The following is a 22,400-nucleotide window of genomic DNA, read 5'->3' on the forward strand; positions in this document are numbered from 1 at the left end:
TAACATATATCCATCAGGTGGCAGTAAAGCTCACACCTGCCCATTCATTTACTTTTGTACCCTGCCCCTGTTCACCCAGCACTTGTTACCTGCTCGAGGAGAGATCCGAGAGGTTCGTTACTTCTCTTCTAAACATTGCAACTTCTCATCGTAATGAAAATACGCTGTTTGGGCCAAGTAAATACTTAATTCTGCTTATCGGGGCTCGCTCCTGTATCCACCTCTCATGATTGTTTCTCTTTGTTTTGTAGCTAAAAAAAAATCTTGCAGATTATTTCCGTCGCTGCGGCGGGTATTGATCGCTTTGTGTATTCCTCTTTTTTTCCTGCAACTCACGATCAAGTTTAAAAAGAACTCAATGCAGGAGCCACGTGGGGGGGAGTTTTGATACTCGAACAATGCTGTTCGAGTATTCAGTTCATATTGCAAATTTAAGTTGCACTTTGGTGCCAATGCGTAAAATCGACCTTTACCCCGTCTGATAATTACTGCAAGCGTAGCATTAGTAGATGTTACGGAGGTGTGTGCTTTGCACGTTAGATGGCTGCAGGGTTAGATTTTAAACAGTCAACTCAGGACCAAAGTGCTGTTTGTCCTTTGGCTAACGATTTACACCCACCAGTCCACTCTATGCGCGGACTCAGCTCTGCAAAGTGAGGCTCCGCGCAGACGCAAAGTGCTCCTTAACTACAAGCCACGTCGCCTCTACGTGTAACCTCATTTTTCAAAGTCTTAGTCTTCAATAACACCTCTTATCAGTCCTACTGATTTCTAATAGCTGCAGAGGTGTGGACTCGAGTCACATGACTTGGACTCGAGTCAGACTCGAGTCATTAATTTTATGACTTTAGACTTGACTTGAAAAAATGTTCTAAGACTTGTGACTTGACTTGGACTTTTACACCAATGACTTGGGACTTGAATTGGACTTGAACCGGTTTGCTTGAAAAGACTTGATATTTTACCCCAAATATAAAATTTAACACGCATATTATATAGAGATTGAAAATGTGACGTCATTCACGGGTAGAACCGCAAAGGATTCTGGGAACTCGTGGCAAGCGGTACTAGCGCACGCAGGCTTTCAATTAAAATCAGTTATACAGCGATAAAAAGAAACACAAAAATGTCAAGAAGCTGTTGTATTATTAACTGCAATAGCCGGTCGCATGACAGCCACGGGAAGCCGACGGGTAAAGAGATCGGTTGTTATCGGATTACGTCGGTGAAGAGAAATTGTTCAAGCCATGTTTCCGAAGTAACAAAGACGCGACGGATGGCCTGGATTGCAGCCATTCAAAGATCAAATATAACATCCCAGAACACTCCAGCTCACAGGTTAGTCTGCTCCAAGCATTTACACGAAGGTCAGTGTTTTTTAGTAGTTAATACGTCATTTTCATAACATAATTAGTGATATAGGTTACAAGCAAGTCTGGCGCTGAACAGAAATTGTCGCGCTATGCTCCTTTATTTATTGTGCATAAATAGTGAATTGTCCTGACACAATATTGCGTTTCGCTTCTGTTATTATGGTACATTGACAAAAACATATACTTTTATTCACAGGATAAAACAGGTTTTTTGTATCACTAATTGCACAGTACGATTACAGCATACAATATTGTTGTCACTGCTACATTTCTGTGATGCTACCAGAAATTATTTCCACTACTAATTAATTACCGTTGAGCTCAAAGGTCCTATTAATAAACGGTTAAGGAATATGTATTTATGACGACGATTTGTGAGACTGGTAAACTTATGATACGTACGATTACACGGTGCATTTCAAGGTCCTGTACCCATCCGTCGGTAAACTGTACCTGGGCTTGTTGCAGTGACCTGAAGTTACTAAACTTCATGAGTGTATGCACTCACTCCAAGAACCGTATGATTATAAATATGCATATAAATATGCTACGATGAGATAGCTGACTTCATCTAACTAGCAAATGTTGTCCAGGCTACGTTGGTGATACAGTTTTTTTTAATGTGTATATTTTTGTCATGCGATTTTAAAGCTGGTCCTACAACCGCATCCAAGAATAACATGCAGCTTATCTCAGAACTGTCGGTGAAAATTATTCTTGGAGCTAGGTTTAATTGAGCTGCATTTTATAGAGGTGCAATTTCACAATTTGTGTATATTTTCTAAGTTCACTATTTTGTCATGTGTTGAGAAAAACACAGATTTTAAAATTACATGGTCTAATATTTACATTTAGCATATAACTGCAACATTATTTTTTCGTTGTTTTTTTTTTTTTAAAGACTCGAAAGGACTTGAAATTCAAAGTTTCAGACTTGTGACTTGACTTGGACTTTTACACCAGTGACTTGAGACTCGACTCTGACTTGCCTGACATTACTTGAGACTTGACTTGAGACTTGAGGATAAAGACTTGAGACTTACTTGAGACTTGCAAAACAATGACTTGGTCCCACCTCTGAATAACACCTCTTATCAGTCCTACTGATTTCTAATAGCTGCTGTTGTGAATAAACACTATGAAAGAGGGAATAACATTTACATCCATTTAAGCATGCGAGAAGCAAGAAGAGGCCCAATATCTACTCTGAGAGATTTCTTTGCAAAAGCTTTATACGTCGTGTGCTGATAATTATTGAATTATGTTATTGCTCCCAACAGATCAGCTATAGGGAATTATTAAGAAATAAATTAGGAATGCCAGATTGTGGATGGTGTTTATTCTACTCCAGCTGTAAACTTTTTTTCTTATTTTGGTTTCTTGTTTAATTCCATCAGAAAACAGAATCTAGTATTAATAAAATTAAACAGTTGGGATGATGTTGCTTGGTGTAGCGTTTTTCCTTTTAACTCTGTAACTATAGCTACGGGGTCTGTGCAATGTAAAAGTGACCAGTTATCCTGGGACCTCCTGGATCTCCAGCAAAGTCTTCATGGTGCTGACGCACTGAAATAATGTTAAAGTGGTGTTCTTGGAAATGTTCAGATTATAAGTTCAGGTTATACAACTTCAGCTGCAACTGATAACTGTTTTCTTTACTGACCTACTTGTTAAGCATAATTATTTGTTCTCAAATGTTCCAAAAATGTTGAAGATAATTTGTTTACAGCAAACTAAAACCATTGGAAGAACTACAGTGAAGCATGTATTTAGTTCTTTTCCTTTATAAGTGAGAAGTTATTGTTGGTTATTTTCTACTAATAATACATTGACAATTTATACAAATACATAATAGCATGAGTAAATATGTTTGGCTTGGAGTTCACATTCTGAGGTCAAGGTTAGGGTTATATAATTTGCAACGTTGCAGGACACCGGTGTCCTTTTGTACTGTAGTGTACTCTGTTGGCTTACCAGTCTGGCAAAGATTTTCCATTTTTAGCATCATTTGTAGCCAGGTCAGATTGGCTCTCTTATGCTAACTCAGCCCAATCATGCAACTGTTGCATGCTGTGTGGACCCAGTCCAGATGGTGTGAGTGGGAGGAGAGATAGATGAGGGGGCAGCAGAGGGGCGAAAGAAAGATGAATGAAAGAGACATGAACAGGCTTGTTCAGGTGACACAAGACCAGTCAATAACATTAGCGCTGTAAAGGACAAAGACAGAGGAATTGGATTGAGAAATTGGGAGAAAATAAATTACACAACAAAATCCAAGAGAACCTAAAACAAAAGTAGACTGGAGAAAGAATCGGACAGTGAAACAGTAGGTTTGGATCTATAATGGAAGGGTTGCTCAACATGGGTAAGCACATTCATATATTCTCATACAGGTTTAGCTTGATTTTATTTATTTTAATGAAAATGTATTGAATGTTTTACACTTGTAGCTATTTTATTAGGAACACTTGCTCAACTTCTCACTTTTGCACTGCAATAATCAAATCAGCCAACCACATGACAACAATTTAGTACATTTAGAAACACATTAACTTATTAATCTTGGGGGGAGAAAAGCTTAAGGGTAACTCCTAATTGCTGAAACCGGGGATCTTTAGATCTTCCATCTAACGCTTTTCCAACTGAGCTATTTCAGCAGATAGAGATAAATTTAGACAAGATCAAGTTGGCCTGCTGAAGTTCTTTTTTTTTCTTCTTTTTTTTTTTGCCTGTCCCGTTTGGTTCTTTTGCCATCAGAATTATTGTCTAAAGGCGAAGAAAGATGCCCAACGGATTTACTTTACCAAATTGACCATCCCAGCCTTGCCGTAATGGTCTATTTGATTCACCTTTTATTGTTTATTTTATTTATTTTTTATTTTCACTTGCTAGATACGGGACAGACTTGAATGAGGAAAAGAAAAGTGAGAAAGGAAGAGGGGGAAAAAACAGCGGAGAAGAGGGACGAGGATAAAGGGCAAAAAAACAAAAAACAACTAAATAAGCAGACAAAAAAAATACATATATCAATCACCTGGATCACCTGTTGAGAAAGAAAAAAGAAAACAAGCAGAAGAAAATGAGAGCAATACAATAAACAACATCACGATGATCTATGGGAATATAACAGTAAATACTAAATATTAAACATTATTGTGAAGCACGTAATATCGACAGCGCACAGTGTGCTTTAAGGTAGGAGCCAAAAAGGGTGTAGTTTGTGTGTGTGAGCACCCGTGTGTACACCTGTTAGCATGGACGCGCTTGTATTTAAAAGGTTCCTTCATGTAATGATCTGCTAGAGTGTGTGGGGAGCCACAGCCCCGCCCACCAGAGCATGAAGCAGGTATGGAGGAGATCAAGACTCCAGACATCCAGAGGCCCTCAGAACACAAGAGACCAAGGAAGACTAACAGAGAGGCAGCTGCGCCACTGTCCCAGAAAGAGCTGAGGAGAGTCCCAGATGAGGGGTCGCTCAGCAGCCGTGGAGCAGAAGCCAGGGGGGGGGGGGTTGCAGTGACGCGCCCGTGAGCTCCGCCGGCAGCCAGCTGTGACTGAGTGACCGAGCCCCAGGCCGAGAGGCCGAGGGCACCCCACCCCCAAAGTGGCCCGAGCGAGCCCCAGGCTCCAGGCCCCAATAAGCAGCCACCAAGGAGTGAGGCCTGCTGAAGTTCAACCTCAGCATCAGAATGGAGAAGAGAGCCTTGAAAGTGGTATCTTGAAGTGGCAGAAGACCACACTGAGAGCCACTCCTGTCAGCAAAGAACAGGAAACCGATGCTACAGTTCACACTGACTCACCAAAATTGGCCTGTAGAAGATTGGAAACAAACATTGCAATCAGTCTTTTTGATGTGATGAGTCTCTCTCCTCTGACGCTCTTCTGCTTCAATATTCAGATGTTAATGTCAGATTTGGCAATAACAGCGTGAAAACATGGGTCCATCCTGCCTTGTAGCAATGGTTCAGACTGCTGTTGGTATAACGGTGTGGGGATATTTTCTTGCACACTTCGGGCTTCTTAGTACCAGCTGAGCATTGTTTAAACACCACAGCCTACCTAGCCACAAAGCTGAAGTTGTCTCAAATCGGTTTTTTGAACATGACAAGGACTTCAGTGTGCTCCAAGTGCTTTCATAGTCACCAGATCTCAATCCAATAGAGCACCTTTGAGCTGAGGCAGATGAGGACAAATCTGCAACATTGGAATGTTCCCAGTACCTTTGTCAGTGCATGCGATGTCCAACTTGGTACTAGCACTATGGATTAGTGTTTAATATGAACTGGCAAGACATGTTGCGTGTGATTGATAACCTGTATCTTGATGGAAAAATACTAAATAATCCCTTTTTTGTAATATCATTGATTGTGCAGTGTCACGTTTTTGCATTATGTCCTTTTTCACTTGCATAACAGTCAGATGTCAAATGCCTTTGAACTTCAGTGCAGCCGCAGTTGGATAAATAGCTGCACTCTTACCGTGGGTTCACTGATCGATTGCACAAACACTCCGAAAATGTGACCAAGTGCAGCTCATTCCTGGTATACTGGGGTTACACCCATAACTGGTTTTAATCAGTCATGAAGCCTCAGTGTTGACTGATACTTTGCAAGTTTAGTGTCTTTGACCTAATGTCTATTTATAGTCAGCCTTCCAGTAACAGGTGCCTGCGTGTGTGTACATTTGTCTGGATGTTTGCAGGTGGATGTATTGCATGTGTGTGTTTCCATGTGTACTCTCTGGGACGTGTCTGGAGAGGATCTCAGTGGGACACGTAATGATGTGTGCAGCAGTGCGGCAGAACTGGGTCACAGGGAGGTGGAGAGGAGAGAAATAGAAAACGCAGACAGACTGAATCTACAGGATAGACGAGTTTTGCAAGTTCACATTATTCTACAAAACCGCCATTCACTGGTTTTACCAGGGAATTTCCTTTGCAGAGTGCAAACTATGTCCTTGCATGTTTCTGTTTGTCCATTCACGGCGTAGTCCTTAAACTGATAACTGACGCATACTATTTAAAAAAACAGCAAACAACCTTTAGACAGTTGCAAAACAACCTTGTAAAATGTGGCTCTTCTGTGATGTGTGCACTGTTCTTTCTCTTGTCTTCTTTCCCGTCTTTGTCCTCACCTTTTCACACAAACCTTATGTCGGACTCACCTCTCATCCTCACGCTCTTTAGTCTCTGTGATGGCCGAAATTGCAAGCTCGACTGACTGTGACATCCTTTAAAATGGATTCCATTGTACTGGCGCAAAGCTCTTAGTCAGGTACCACAATGCTCTGAATGAAAGAAATGGGCTCCATTCCCTGTATAATACTCTCAGTTGGCGCAGCCTATAAACTGTTTATAAAAGATGAAGGTAGCCACCCATGTGTTCAGAAAGTCCTGTTTTTAAGCCTTTAGTTTGGTGCTATGGCTTTTGCCTTGTTTTGTTTTGTTTGTTTTTTGTTGGTTAGCAAGGTCCAGCGTATAAGTGTCACACAATTGAAAGTCAATATTTGGTATGACCTTCTTTATTCTTCAACACAGCCTGAGCTACCCTAGGCAACCTTTCTTGTAATTTCTTTAAGTAGTAACGAAATAATTCTTCAGGCTTCTTGAAGGACCTTCAAAGCTCTTCTTTGGATGTTGGCTGCTTTTTGTTCTGCTGTCTGTCAGAATGACCCCTCACTGCTTTGATAATTTTGCCGTCGGAACTCTGGGCGATCCACTGTGTGTTCTTCTATTTTTAGCACTGGTATCTCATACCATAAAGTATAAAATATCCAGTTAAATCTGAATAATAAAATTTAAACATTCACCCAATTGCTGCCCACGAATAAGGGTTTAAAACCTTGCTCTTATGAAAGTTATACTTCTGCTATCATTTTTTTCAGAGCTCTCTCATAGGGTTCAATTCAAAATTCTTTCAGCACCATCTCTCTCTCTCTGCTGCAACCCATGACCTAACATGACTAACTAGCTGTGACCATGGATACCACAGTCTGTCTTGTACCAATCTAACATGGTCCATCACAGTTAACTGAGCCACAGTATTGCAGACTTCCCAGTTTAACCTGCACTTAATGTCCTGCATCACCTCTGAAAAACATGGAATGATTATCATGTATTTGTTGTCATAGATCTTACTCTATATGAAATAACCAGGCGAATTCAGCAGATCCTCTGCTTGGTTAAAAAAAAATTCTAACAAGAGCGGGGATACTGCATGTAAGCTGGAAGTTTCCACTCACTTGCTGAGCAGTCTTTACCTTTGAAAATAATCTCTTGTCTTCCCATCCTGTCCTTTCTTTCTAATAGCTCTCTTCATCTTTCTAATTTGCCTACTTTAAAAATTCATCCATTTATGCTTGCTTCCCTTACTGTGGCCACGTTATAAACTACATGCATGGATTCATGACAGAGATGAGAAGGCGGTGTGCAGGTGGCCCCATTTAGTAATTTAACTGTCTCTGAGGGATGAGCTGAAGCTCGACAGTAGTTTGCATTAAACTGCCAATCAGATTTAATTGCTCACTGGATCGAAGGTGTCAGAACGCAGTTCAGGATGGCCCCAGCCCACTTTAAGTGGGAAATGGAGATTGATGTGCTTTTGTAGCCAGATTCAAGCGGCTCTTTTATGAGCTGCAGGATTAGACACTTGAGCTTTGAGTTCATTGTTCAGCCCTCGAGGTTGATGCTCAGTGATGCCATAGAGACTGGTGGCTGTGGAGTCACTGGGATAAGGTGCTGAAAGGCTTTACCTACTGGTATTTTCCCAGTGTGAGTAGCACATGGCTCAAACTGCGTAGATTATTGGTATATGGACTGCTACTTATATAGAAACCTTCTACTTAGTCTGAGCACTTATTACCAGTCTCATTCACCCAGTCACACATACATTCACACAGCATCTTTTACTTTGTACTTTTATCTAACATTCACACACACACACATAAGCCTAGATTGGGGGAAACTCGAGGTTCAGTAGCTTGCTTAAGGATACTTCCACATATAGACTGTGAAAGCTGGGGATCGATCAACCGACCTTCCGATTGGTAGACGACCCACCACAAACAATTAAAAAGTAATTCACTAGCTGGGACAACATCCTACTTACATATAGGTTGAACAGCATATCTAGTAGATAATGGCAGATGGCTTGAGCATGAATTGAGGCTGTGGTTTGGGAAAGGCTTGAGAGGGGGCTGGGGTTGGCTCCAGATACGCTGATATCTACAAAATCAGAGCTTTCTTTTAAAATTGATATAATCGAGATGTTATAGCATCAACAGATCAAATGAAAGGTTGCACTCATCATTATGAAACTGTAGAATTATGAGCCAAGTTCTCTGGTTTACCTCAGATCTATAAAGGACTGCTTTAGATTTTCAGCTGGTTGAATTGATTTTAATGCCCATAACTTTACTGGTCTGGTTCGCTCTCTTGACTCTTGCAGTTTCATTTCTAGCAGCAGCAGCTGTCAGACTGACAGATACTTCAAAAGCAGAGCTTAAGTAAGAGTAAACATTGAACATTTCATCAAATGTACGGGGGTGCACAAGAATGCTGATGTTTGCCATAACAGCTTTATAGTTCAACCGATTACCATTACGGTGGTGACAGTCGTTATTGCTGGTATGTGGTTTTTGCTCATCCATCCACTCCTTTGTCTTTTGCTTCTGGAGGATTTGTTTTTATTGTGCTTCACAAGCTGACAGAGCGGGTAACAACAGAAATGCAACCTTGGCTCCTTTCAGTCCCAGTGACTGTAAATACTGTATCCAATAGAGAGACTGTGTGTGTGTGTGTGTGTGTGTGTGTGTGTGTGTGTGTGTGTGTGTCTGTCTGTCTCTTCCTTTCTGGTCCATGAAAAACAACCAGCCTTAAATTAAACGGTTGCTTCCAGCTTCAAATGTCAGCATAAAAACCTTTATATTGCCTCCATATTATCAGTCGTCGTCTCTGTTTTCAAATGCCACTTCTCTGCTTGTAAAGTATAGCGTATCAGCAGAGCAGCTGTGTATAGTTTTCGCAGTAGTGACTCATAAGTCGGCTGAATATACCAGCATCTAAACCTTTGTGACCCCTGCTGGTGGCAGTTAATGTCAGGTCTGTATGTGTTGTGTTTTATCTCTTAATGTTAGCATATTCTGTGTTGTTCCTTTTTGCTATTGAAACTGAAATTGTGCGCTTCGTTCGGTCGGAAGTGTTCGGTTCATTTGGTTTTCACAGGTGCAGTTGGCAGTAGAGCTTCATGACTCAACTTCATCCCACTGACAGCGTTTCTCTGTCATTATAGCTCGCATCAGGCGCTACTCCGATGTGATGACACTGCCGGACTCTTTCATCCAACGCCAGCAGCTTGACGCCAGTATGGCTGACACCTTCCTGGAGCATCTCTGTCTCCTGGACATCAACCAGGAGCCAATCACAGCGCGCAACACCAGCATAATCTGCACCATCGGTGAGTGTGACAGACAGTGAGTCTCAGTTTCAAGTTTGTTGTCTGACAACTGTTATGTGTCATCGTTGGCTCCGTGTCAGAAAGCCAGCGTCTGGAGGGGGTGGGTGGTCTTTAGCTTGTTGGCAAGGCTTTTTGGCTGATGTAGTTTGAAGCTTTTGCTGTCCAGAAAAAGATGAAAAACAATTAGAAGGAAATACACTATACAAACGGCTCCTAAGTCATCTGGCTCTGGCTCTGGCTTTCCAGATGATGTTTTGATTCCTCGCGAGGACATGGGTTTGTTTATCACTCCCTGAAGGGTTTTCATTAAAGGGATAAAGTAACAGGCAAGCAAACAGTTCATTTTAATGTCTGCCTGTAGCTAACAAAAATTTCTATCATTAACAAATTATACCATGAATAAGGCTATTAATAAAATATCAGGAAATACACAAAAAATAGCCAAAATGTAATTTTATTGTGGCTGTTTAAAACCTAAAGATCCTTTTATGGAAAACAAATACAATTCTGTTTTTGGGGCCTACATCAAATGAATGAACATTTGATTATTGAAACTGCTTTTCTTTTATTCACTCTCTTTTTTCCTTTCAGGTCCGGCATCTCGATCGATCCCCAAACTTCAGGAGATGGTCAAGGCTGGAATGAATATCGCTCGTCTTAACTTCTCTCATGGATCACATGAAGTACGTACGGCACACATGCTGATCAGCCACAACATTAAAACCGCCTGGTTAATGTTGCCTGTTTATTCACGACACCAAAACACCTTTGACCAATCAGGGGCGTAAAGAAAGAACATCTGGAGGTGTTTTGTGGTATCTGCCACCCACTGTGGAGTGGCTGTGGCTCAGGAGGTAGAACAGATCATCTACTAATCAGAAGGTTGGTGGTTTGATCCCTGGCTACATGCCGAATATCCTACAGCAAGATACTAACCTCAACTTGCTGCTTTAGCATCTATCAGACTGTAATCTGGGGAGTTGGAAGACCTTGCAGTCTTTGTTTCTTGTGTTCCCTGAGCTGCTCCTGTGCAGTTGGGATGTGTGGATGGGAGTGGGTACATCCATGGCTTGTGATGAAGTAACAGCCACATAAATGCCAGCACCCATCACAGATAACAGATGATGATCCATGTGAATCATTTCACTGGCTATTGGTTTTAATGTTGTGGCGCATTTGTGTTCACACGCCTCGGTTCTCCACTCAGCCAGGTATTGATTCCCTGTCTGTGTCTTTCAGTATCACGGTGAAACCATCAAGAACATCAGAGAGGCGGTGGAGACGATAACCTCTGACCCGTTGTACTATCGACCGGTTGCCATCGCTTTGGATACGAAGGGCCCAGAGATCCGCACCGGATTAGTTAAAGGGGTGAGCATGCTTTGCTTCATCTATCAAACAGTCTAAACCTAATCAAACAGTCACATGCAGTCAGGTGTAAGAGGTGCAGAAAATAAGCCCATTCCTTGGTGCAGCACATCATTTGTTACAGGTTGCTACTTTTCCTGGAAAAACAACAGCTGTAGGCGTGTGCTCATCTGCCTTTTCATCATCATCTTATTGTGTTGTTGGTCGTGTTGCTGTTGCCTGCTGTCTGCTTTGCTGAACAAATAACTCCAGGCTGCAGGAAACCTCCTTGTGTGTTGATTAGCTTCAGAAATACTCTGCATGGCATTTGATCTGAGTCTGGGTAGACTAATTGAAAGGTGCACTTGAGTTACTAAACACATGCTAAATATAACTCTATTTTTACTAAACATTTATATTTTTAACAGACAAGATATTTACAGCATACAAAATTATATATGTAGGTGAATATATGTAATGGCAACCAATCAATCAACCAATAAATCAGTCAATCATTATTATATATAATAATGACTACCCACGTTGTATGTTAGCTGGGATATCCTTCAGTGCTCCTGCAAACCTACCTGGATAAGTGGTTAAGAAGATGGTGGATGCTATATTTGGCCATTTATAGCAGGCGTGGACATCAACAACATGTTAAAACATTCAACACATGTTAGGAATTATTCATTGAGATGTATACTTTTGACTGCTTGTTTTTTGTAGAAATGTGCAAAATATTTTTGGATTATTCTGTTAATTTTTAAACTTATGCTATGTTTGAATCCCATTCTTGTCTTTTTGACATAACATCTTCTTTTGGCTACTCCCTACTCCCATCTGCATCCATCTCACCGTATCCCTACTGTCCTCCTCTGTCATATCGGCCACCTGCACGTCCTCCTTCTCTACATCCATGAACCTTTTATGTGTTCTTCCTGTTTTCACCTTCCTGAGCACAAGATATTCAAAATCCTTCACCCAGTATTTCTACTATCCTTCCTCTGCAATTTTCCAAAATATCTCAGACTTGTCTCTCTAACTTTGTCTCCAAACTGCTCGATCTGAGCTGTCCCTCCAATGTACTCATTTCTAATTCTGTCCGTCGTTGTCTTACATCAAGTGTGCTGCCTTCTCAAATATTTGGAAATATAATTGTTACGTCATCAGTAAATACCAAATGCTTTGCACAAAGCAGCCAGTGTGTTCCTTTTAAAGTTTCATGCCTGTACAGTACAAAGTCTCTTGTGTTTTCATCATTGCTGCCACTCAAACCCTCTCAGATAAGGTACTAGAACTACTCATTATAAACACTACAAAACACACCGGCGTTTTGTAACACAGCACGCCTTTTAATCAACCAGTCACGGATTTCATCACGGTTCAAACGCAGTCAGTTTTTTTGATTTTCTGCAGCAGCACTCAGAGATCTTGTGTCTAAGAAAATTCAGTTGCTGGAAATGACAATACTACTGTATGTTTGCTTACAACAAGAGCAGTAATTGGAGGTTTTTGTGTTTCGTATCTGTTTCGACAGAAAGTGGAAGAAGAGGTGGAGCTGGTGAAGGGCAACAATGTGCGCGTGGTGACAGCAGAGAGTGACAAAGACAAGACAGATGGAAAGATAATCTGGGTGGACTATCCCAACCTGCCCAAAGTTCTCAAGAAGGATGGAAAGATCTACATTGATGATGGCCTCATTGGACTCCGAGTATTAGATATAGGTAATGTGCATTACACAGACAAGAGAAACTATGGTGTGAAGGGACACAGTATGTGTGGTCGTAATTTGATAAAAATATAAAAATTGTCAGAAAAATTTGCCAATTTATGGATCCGTCCCTGCTGTTGCCAAGGACAAGACAGAAGAGCAGCTCAAATATTTATTTAGCAAGAGAGATGGAAAAGTTCCATTCAGATATTATGTAAATAATACGTTATAATATATTTGACTACCTTTTTTGGGATCTGATCCCCCTACTCACAGCCCACAATTTTTCTCCACCATCAACTATAAATTTGGATCCAAATCAAATTTTACCAAAATAAAGGTCAACAAAACAGTATCAACACAGTCTTGTGTGTTTATCTCCCTCTGCTCTTCCTGGGCCTGTTTGGATTTTCACCTCAGGCTCCTTTATCCTCCCACGGTCCAAAGGCTTTCTTTGTCTTCAATTATGTGAACATTTGTCATTTTCTATCTGCGAGGTGGTTTTTCAGTTTTATGTGCATTCTTCTATAGCTCATTCTCATATATCTCATGCACTGAGTGCAACTTTTCAGGCCAGTGTACTGATACAAACATGTCCACAGGCCTATAAACCTTCATCCCTGCATGCACGTATAACTTTAAATCTTTCTATGGATTCTTGAGTTCCATTATTATATATTACTTCTAATGTATTTTCCTTATTATCCAACAATTGTGCAATTTCCCATGCTCTGATTTTTGGTTGTATTATTGAATGTTTTTATAGTATCAATGCACCACTCCTTTGTGAGTCCCTGCATCTCCAACATTTTTCTTGTCAGGTTCGGACTGGGTGGACACGGTGGTGGAATCAGGCGGGATGCTCTGCAGTCGTAAAGGCGTAAACCTTCCCGGCTGCGACCTAATCGGCATGCAGTCGGTCAGCCCGCGGGACGAGGCTGACCTGAGGTTCGGCGTGGCTCAGGGTGTTGATATGGTGTTCGCCAGCTTCATCCGTTCAGCCCAGGATGTCAAGGATGTGCGTCGCGCTCTTGGGGCGCATGGTCGAGATATTAAAGTGATCAGCAAGGTGGAAAGCCGGCAAGGAGTTCAAAAGTGAGTCCTGGAAAAATCCAATTTCCAATTAATGCCATTTCTGCAGAGTTATTTTTAGCCAAACAGGCACTGACGGCATGAGTCTTCCACAACGAGACTTTGACAGGTCTTTTAAATCCACCGCTGATGTGATCTGTCGCTCCTGTGGACAGCCAGCTGTCAGTGAAGGAGAAACATATGTCAACTTTAGATTTTACACATCTATGATAAGCGGTCTCTGTGGCTGTCCATGTGAGTTATTGCAGCCAATTAATATACCTGACATAATTTATTTCCCTGCCTTCTTACCTCCATTACTTATCTCATGCTTTGTCCTGCTGCTCCCCGGCTGCTGACAGTGTTTAACTGCAGTTTTAATAGAAAGACATTAGATAATAAAGATGAATTCTTAACAGTAGTTAAGCTGTTTGTGAATATTTGATGTTAAACGTCCTGTTTGGATGTCCTGCAGCTGTGTTTTTCCCTTTTAAATCTACATCAGCATCACAGCTTCCTGCTTTTCCTTTCAGTCTCTTTGTTCTTTGCTCATATAGGAGTTTGGATTTCATCCAGATCATTTAGGATTTAAATCAAAATTTTACGCTATCCTCGATATCTTTTGAAGATCTAAAAGCAGCGTGACAAAAAAAAAATCTGAATTGGAAGACCTAGTTTTTAGATAACGTGTAGAATCTTCCTTATTCCTCCTTTTGTGCTCTTTTTCCAACTCTCTCTTCTTGAGCCCAAACACTCACTCCTTCCTCTAATCTGTCTGTCAGTTTTGAGGAAATCCTGGCTGAGAGCGATGGCGTGATGGTTGCCAGAGGTGACCTGGGGATCGAGATCCCTGCGGAGAAAGTCTTCATTGCCCAGAAGATGATGATTGGGAGATGCAACTCTGCTGGGAAGCCTGTCATCTGTGCCACACAGGTCAGAGATGAACACACACACACACACACACACACACACACACACACACACACACACACACACACACAGAGAGAGAGAGAAAAAAAATCACAGAAAAAGAAGAAATATTGAGATTAAGACTTTTAACTGCAGTTTCAGCCAGCCGAATGTCAAACGGGTCCAACTACACATTAACCTTACACTCGTGCATAATGTCACTTGTCCAGTGAATTCATTTTCAGAGATGCACACATTCTCTCTCTTTCACACCCCTCTGCTTTTACACACATGCACACACACACACACATGCGTGCAACACTCCCGCAGCCATGTTGAGTCACAGTGCTGTACTTTGTTTATGCTACAGCTCTTGACTCAGAGTGACAGCGTTATAGCAGGTTTGCTACTCGAGACCTGAGCCCACAAACAACACCCACACACATGCACTAATCAGCATTAGTCGGAGCTTCTTAACTAAAAATGCAGTCTCACAGGCTATGCTGCAAGCTCATTTTCCAACTGTCTGCCTCGCTTATTGACTCATAACACTGAGTCTCCAGCATACCAATAACGATTTCTCTAACTCGCACTCGTCTGCCTCAGTCTAAATGATCTCTTATTACTCCTACTCTACCATCTATCCATCCACAAAGCCATTACCTCCTGTCTTCGTGCTCGCCCATATCACTTTGTCAAAATGAACAAAAATTGACATACAAAGACTCCGAGTGGCTTATTTTTGATGGACTCATTGGTGAAATCCATTTATAGTACCTTATAGAGACGTTTTGGTTATAGCTGAAATGTATTGTATGTGTGTCTTTGTGTGTTTTTGTGCATTTGCAGATGCTTGAGAGCATGGTGACCCACCGACGGCCAACTAGAGCAGAGGGCAGTGACGTTGCCAATGCCGTGCTGGATGGAGCTGACTGTGTAATGCTATCTGGAGAAACCGCCAAGGGACTGTTTCCTGTGGAGTCAGTTGCAATGATGCATTCGGTGTGTGTTTCTGTGTGCACATGGTGTCGTTCGGTTGCGTCTGACTTAGTGCCCTCTGATAATGCTCTAACCCTCTGTCTGTCCCTCTCCCTGTCTCTGTCGCTCTATCTCAGATCTGTAGGGAGGCAGAAGCAGCCATTTTCCACCAGCAGCTTTTTGAGGAGTTGCGCCGCCTCACTCCTCTCTCCTCTGACCCCACGGAGGTCACGGCGATCGGAGCAGTGGAGTCTTCGTTCAAATGCTGTGCCGGGGCGATTATAGTCCTCACGACCACTGGCAGGTGAGTATATCAGCTAACATTCATGATAAATGTGTCAGAACTAGCAGTGCTATATGCTATATCGTGACAGTTCACCTGACTGTCACGATATAGCATAAGACAAAGTTTTATTGTTGTTTGATGAGGGTTTCCTACCAAAAAAAACCAGTAAATCAGTCAGAACCGCTAAAGTCAAGAGAATCTTACGTTTGTTTCAGAAGAGCAGCAGCAAGAACCATCAACAGATATTACATTGATTAAGTCAGAAATGGCATGGAAGGAGAAGCTGTGGTAGAGGAGGGTTGCAAAGTAGCTTGCAGATGTAAAGAAGCTATGGTCATGTTTAGGGAACTTAAATAAGATGCTCTGTGTGAGGTCTGTGTGAAAGTTGCCTGACACTGAGATCAGCTGATCTACCAGGACTATAGCTGTGGCCTGTTAGTTTAATAGAAAGATGCTGGTAGGTGGAGTTTGCTGCCATGTTGTTCTCTCTCCAGTTCTGTTGCAGCGCTAAGCTAAGAGCTAGCATATTTAGCACAAGTAACTAAAAAGCCTGATTAGATTTGGAAAACTATCCATCCATTTTCTTCCGCTTATCTGGGGCCGGGTCGCGGGGGAAGCAGCCTAAGCAGAGAAGCCCAGACCTCCTTCTCCCCAGCCACCTCCTCCAGCTTATCCGGGGGAACACCAAGGCGTTCCCAGGCCAGCCGAGAGATATAATCTCTCCAGCGTGTCCTGGGTCTGCCCCGGGGCCTCCTCCCGGTGGGACATGCCCGGAAAACCTTGCCCAGGGGGCGCCCAGGGGGCATCCTTGTCAGATGCCCGAACCACCTCAACTGGCTCCTTTCGATGTGGAGGAGCAGTGGCTCTACTATGAGCCCCTCCCGAATGGCCGAACTTCACACCCTATCTCTAAGGGAGAGGCCAGCCACCCTTCGGAGGAAACCCATTTCCGCCGCTTGTATCCGCGATCTCGTTCTTTCGGTCACTACCCACAGCTCGTGGCCATAGGTGAGGGTAGGGGCATAGATTGACCGGTAAATTGAGAGCTTCGCTTTTACGCTCAGCTCTCTCTTCACCACAACAGACCGGTACAGCGTCCGCATCACTGCAGCCACTGCACCAATCCGTCTGTCGATCTCCCGCTCCCTTCTCCCATCACTCATGAACAAGACTTAAACTCATCCACTTGGGGCAGGGTCTCGTCCCTGACCCGGAGTGGGCACTTGGAAAACCATTTGAAAATAATTAACATAAATATATTATCATTGTTTGGGCGGCATGGTGGTGCTGTGGGTATCGCTGTTGCCTCATAGTAAAAAGGGGTTTGAATCCAGCCTGGACCTCCCTGCGCTTGCACACGTGTTAGTGATGTATGCAGGTGCGAATGTGTCTGTAATTTTTGTGAGGCCTGCAACAGACTGGAGATTTATCCAGGGTGTAGGAGATAGGCTCCGGCACTCCGGTGACCTTGGATTGGAAAAGAGGAACTTGGATTAATAATTTCTGTATTCGTCCTTGTAGATGCTAGAAACAAGTTTATTTGTCCTTCTCCAAACAAACATATAACACAGGCTCTTTAAAGTTTGCAGCTTCTTTTATCCCAAAGGTCCAGGCTGAATATTGCAGTAATGTTTGCTGCTTGTGCATCTTCTGGGTTTTATGGGGCTTCATTGTACTGTTTTTGTGTATTTTGTACTTTATATAATATATGTGAGATTTCCCGTCTCACATATATTAAATGTGCACACAGGAGGACACACACGTACCTCCTGTTACCAAAATGTGCATAAAAATACACTAGAATGATCTCCAATTAGTTTAGCCATTATGTCTAAGTAAACATACAACCATAACATATCAGATATTAAAACTGTGAGATTTAATTCTGATTAGAAAATAGTTTATCTGTAATGTCTGCAATATATTTCAAAAGTGTAAGCACATAAGATTCTCACATTCATAGACAGCAGACAGTCTTAAAAGCAAAAGCTTCTATAAATGAGTGAAGAAACTAACAAATGGAGAGGTATCTGTTTAGTTGATATCCTACTGTGCTCTGGGTGTTAAGCTGCTGAGTAAGTGCCGATTTTACTTTAAGATGTTGAGAGGAAGCGGTCTAAATGACCTTGAAAGCGGGATTAATAACGGATCATGGAAGACAGCAGCTTTAATCACAAAAAGCGAGTTATTATTATTATATTTGGAAGAAAAGAGTCCTGTATGACTTATGCCAAGGAGCAGTGATGCTGCTTTCATTTTTCCCTCAGTATGAAAGTGTTGTTCATGCGTGCCATCACTGATAATTTATTTTCCATCCTTAACTTTGCACTTCTTCTCTGCAGGTCAGCTCATCTCCTGTCCAGGTACCGCCCTCGCTGTCCGATCATTGCCGTCACCAGGAGCCCACAGGTACAGTCTGTTCTATGAACCAAAAGAAATATTACTTTTGTGCTGACACCTGGTGCATTTGTCTTACCATGAAAACGTGGCTTAGATCAGTGGTTCCCAAACTTTTTTCGCTGGGCCCCCTTTTGTTTTACAGAAAAATATTTGCACCCCCCCCCCCCCCCCCCCCCCCCCCCCCGCACGCACAAACACATCCTCCAACCACACACACCCATATTTTGCTCAATTGCGGTTTATTTCACACCTCAAACATTTAGTAAACAGTTAAGCAAATACAAGTAATCTGCAGGTAGTAAGAAAATAAACTACTAACTCTTTTACGCTACGTCTGCACCTACACGGGTACTTTTGAAAATGCAGCGGTTTCGTCCACACGTAAACGGCGTTTTGAATCGCCGAAAACGGAGATTTTTTAAAACTCCTTTTTTGCGTTTACGTGTGGGCGAGGAATACAGAGTTCTTGCAACGTCAAAGGTATGTGCCTTTTTTCACGTCAGCTGTGCGCCAATGGCAGATAGTCAGATTAACTTTACTGTATAAAGAGCTAACATCTCCGAAATGTCAGGAGTAGTTAGTCATTACAACAAGTGTTTGTGAACTAAAAATCAAGAATGTGGGATACTGTTTGTCTGTGATTTGGAGAGCCCAGCGGTGCTCCCAACACAGGAAAGACCAATTCTGCAGGGGAGACCTACCTCGGCACTTGTGCAGGTGAAACCAAAGAGAAGATATCCTTCACCATATTTTCTAGTCTTTGGCTTAGAATGAAGTTGGTTTGGAAGCATATTCAGCGATGCTTCATCTCCTGCTTTGCGTTTGTGTGGGAGCCCCATGGTTGTTTTTTTTCCCCCTTTTCATGCCGCGCCCCCCTGCAATGGCTCTGCGCCCCACCTAGGGGGCGGGCCCCACACTTTGGGAAGGTCTGGCTTAGATGATGATATCTCGCTGTTTTCAAAAGTGATTAGTGTGCGATGTCCACTTTTGCTGTCTGTCGTGGTAAATTGTGACAGTGTTGTCAGACTGGTATCACCAATCTGGAGTATTTATTACCGACTGTATTTCTGTTTTATTGAACTTTCTTGTTCTAAGACCAGTGATCAAAGTGGGTTACACGGTCTTTAAAAAAAGAATCATGGTTTCCAATAATGTCAAAGCAATAATCAGGGTCAAATTTGATGGAGCACATGTGAATGCTCTGTAATAACCCCACACTATGGCTGGTCACTGAAATGAAGGCAGCTCCCCCTGACGTCCATTATTATGACGTCCACACTTTTTGATCAATCACAGGTCATCTTTTAGTATCAATAAAATTGTGGTGACAGAGTACAAAATTGGCATGTTTCATTTTTCTCAGTAATATTAATTAAAAGAAAAGAAAAATAAAAGGATACACAAAAAAATGAATATAACAATGACCATATTTTAAACAAAATTGCCTCATTCTGACATACTTTCATAGTCCTCTCTCTTCCTTCTTTAAATGTAAAAATAGGTCTCCATCTCCTGATAAATACGTCTTTCTGAAGTTATTTGTTCAATCAGACAGATTTCCAAATCCTATTCAACCACACGTGCGATGTTGGAGGCTCGGATTTCCACCATCTAATTATAATGCATTTAATTGCTCAACAGTAATCGTAACAGATATACCTGCAGGAATCTTATTTTGATGTATAGCTAACTTTAGAAAAGACCACAGTATGTCCAATATGAGCCTTCCGGGCTCCATATGTGTATTTTATTATTTTGTGTTTGATTTTGATAGTTTTTTTTCTTTGCTGTGTTGTTTTCTGTTTTACTTCCTGTCTGTATGATTGTTTTCTTCCTCTCTTGTTCCCAGTCTCCCAGTTAGCCTTCATTGTATATTTATACACTCCTCTTTGTCACATTGTCTGTTTGCATTCCTGTTTTTACTGGTAAATATATCGGGGGATCAACAGACTGACAGACTATAAAAATCAATAACCACCAAGCAACTTGCAGTTATTTTATAATGTACCTATTCTTTTTTTTTTCTCTTTGTCAGGTCACCCGTCAGTCTCAGCTGTTACGAGGCGTGTTTCCTGCCCTCTTCCACCCTCTGCCCGCTCCTGTGTGGGCTGATGATGTGGACAACAGGGTCAACTTTGGCATGGAAATTGGTCAGTCTGTGCTCTGTTCAGCCCGCTTGCAGTTCTTATATAATATAAGCCATATTACTCACATGCCCTTATCTCTCCAACACCACAGGGAAAACAAGAGGGTTCTTCAAGTCCGGCGACATGGTGATTGTGATGACAGGCTGGATCCCAGGGTCTGGTCACACCAACATTATGAGGGCAGTGAATGTCCCGCAACAACATGACCTCACTGGACTCTAAATCTAACAGAGTTGCTGGAGGTTCATTAAGAGAGCCTTTAAAATCTTTTAATGCACCAAAAAGCCAAAGAACCACCCCTAAAATCGAAGCAATAACCTCTGTCGAAAGCAGCAGAAACACTCTACTTAAAATTTGAGGTTATTATGCGGAAACACCTGGTCTAATAACCGCTCATATGAATGTACCCATGACTCCCTTCAAATAAAACTTGACTTTAACTTTAATACGTTGTTCTCCAGTTCTTGTCAGGACACAGGCTTCTGTAATTGAACTGTCCTGCCTCCTGTTTTCATATTGAAAGTGAAAGTATTGTCTCTGTGGCTGCCATTGTTGAAGTACATTGGTGCTCTTTATAGAATTTGGAGATAAGACTTTCATTCCTACCCAGAGTCCCAAGCTTATCTCTGTGCAGCGGCAATTTTTTGGCTATTATGAGCAGCAGCCGATGATGCAGAGCTGACACCCCCTTTGTCAACTGAGATGACCCAGATGGCCACATCTGCATATTGCTCACCCAGAAAGTAATTATATCTGTTCCTGTGTGGGTCTTCCTCATGTCTCATAATCCTTTATTTTGTGACATCCTTGCTTCCTCCTTTTTTCCTTTTGAGCTTTAATGTGCATTGAATCCTCCCGCAGCAGTTTATTTCTCTCTCTCTCTCTTTCTACCACTAATAGCCACTTTTGCAGAGGCTGACTCACTGTAAATATTTCTGTGGTTAGTCTAATAGCGTTTTATCTTTCTGGGACAATTGGAGCACTTACAGAGTTTTATGTCTATATTTGCAAAAGTCTGTTTTCCATAAGCCTGCGGGAATACGATGTGAGGTTTTTCACTTATTCTACATGTAGATCTATTCAAGTCAACTGCTGAAGTAAAAGTAGCAATACCACAACAAAAGAAAACTGAAATAAAAGTATAGATATCAGATAAATTTATATTTAATCTTTTAAACCACCAATTTGACCTCTTAAAGTATTGTGCAAAAGCCACATGTCACTTCTTTATATTTTGCTACGGAAATGGGAAATAGGTGTAGAGATTTATTAACATAATTTATTTATTAAAATGTGCAAACAATGGATTTAAAATACATAAAGGAAAGAAGAATCTGTATAATACTAACAAGCTTGAAATATTCAATATTTGGTTTGAACGAATTTATTCTTTAACAAAGCCTGAACTCTCTCAGGCAGCTTTCTTGCAATTTTAGTAGTCTTCAGGAATATTTCTCCAGGCTTCTTGAAGATCATTCAAAGCTCTTCTTTGGATGTTGGCTGCCTTTTGTTCTGTTCTCTGTCAAGCTGATCCCACGCTGGTTTAATTAATGGTGAGGTCCGGGGTCTGGGGAGGCCGATCCACAACTGATGTCATGTGTGCTTTTACTACATTGGCAGTGTGTTTGGGATCATTGTCATGCCAAATATTGAAGCCGCTTCCAATCAGACTCTTTCCAGATGTTATTGAATGGTGGATCAATATGTGATGGTACTTTTCTC

The 22,400-nt window shown here is 41.8% G+C and overlaps 1 protein-coding gene across 4 annotated transcripts; it reads left to right on the forward strand.

Moving 5' to 3' along the window:
• The first annotated feature begins 57 nt into the window (after positions 1-57).
• On the forward strand, positions 58-21,107 carry pklr (pyruvate kinase L/R). Of its 4 annotated transcripts, none has more exons than XM_080895742.1 (12): positions 58-112; positions 9,662-9,826; positions 10,418-10,509; positions 11,066-11,197; positions 12,714-12,900; positions 13,709-13,982; positions 14,741-14,891; positions 15,717-15,869; positions 15,983-16,149; positions 18,474-18,540; positions 20,567-20,681; positions 20,770-21,107. In XM_080895742.1, exons 2-12 carry the CDS (start codon positions 9,688-9,690, stop codon positions 20,898-20,900), a joined length of 1,608 nt encoding a protein of 535 aa, XP_080751868.1. In that variant the 5' UTR covers positions 58-112; positions 9,662-9,687; the 3' UTR covers positions 20,901-21,107. The 4 variants fall into 4 exon arrangements, with proteins under 4 accessions (XP_080751868.1, XP_080751866.1, XP_080751869.1 ...); XM_080895740.1 differs by lacking the exon at positions 58-112 and adding an exon at positions 1,051-1,367; XM_080895743.1 differs by lacking the exon at positions 58-112 and adding an exon at positions 1,054-1,338.
• Positions 21,108-22,400: the final 1,293 nt, after the last annotated feature.

The sequence above is a fragment of the Rhamphochromis sp. 'chilingali' genome, assembly GCF_963969265.1.
Source record: "Rhamphochromis sp. 'chilingali' genome assembly, chromosome: 11".
Classification (NCBI taxonomy): Eukaryota; Metazoa; Chordata; class Actinopteri; order Cichliformes; family Cichlidae; genus Rhamphochromis; species Rhamphochromis sp. 'chilingali'.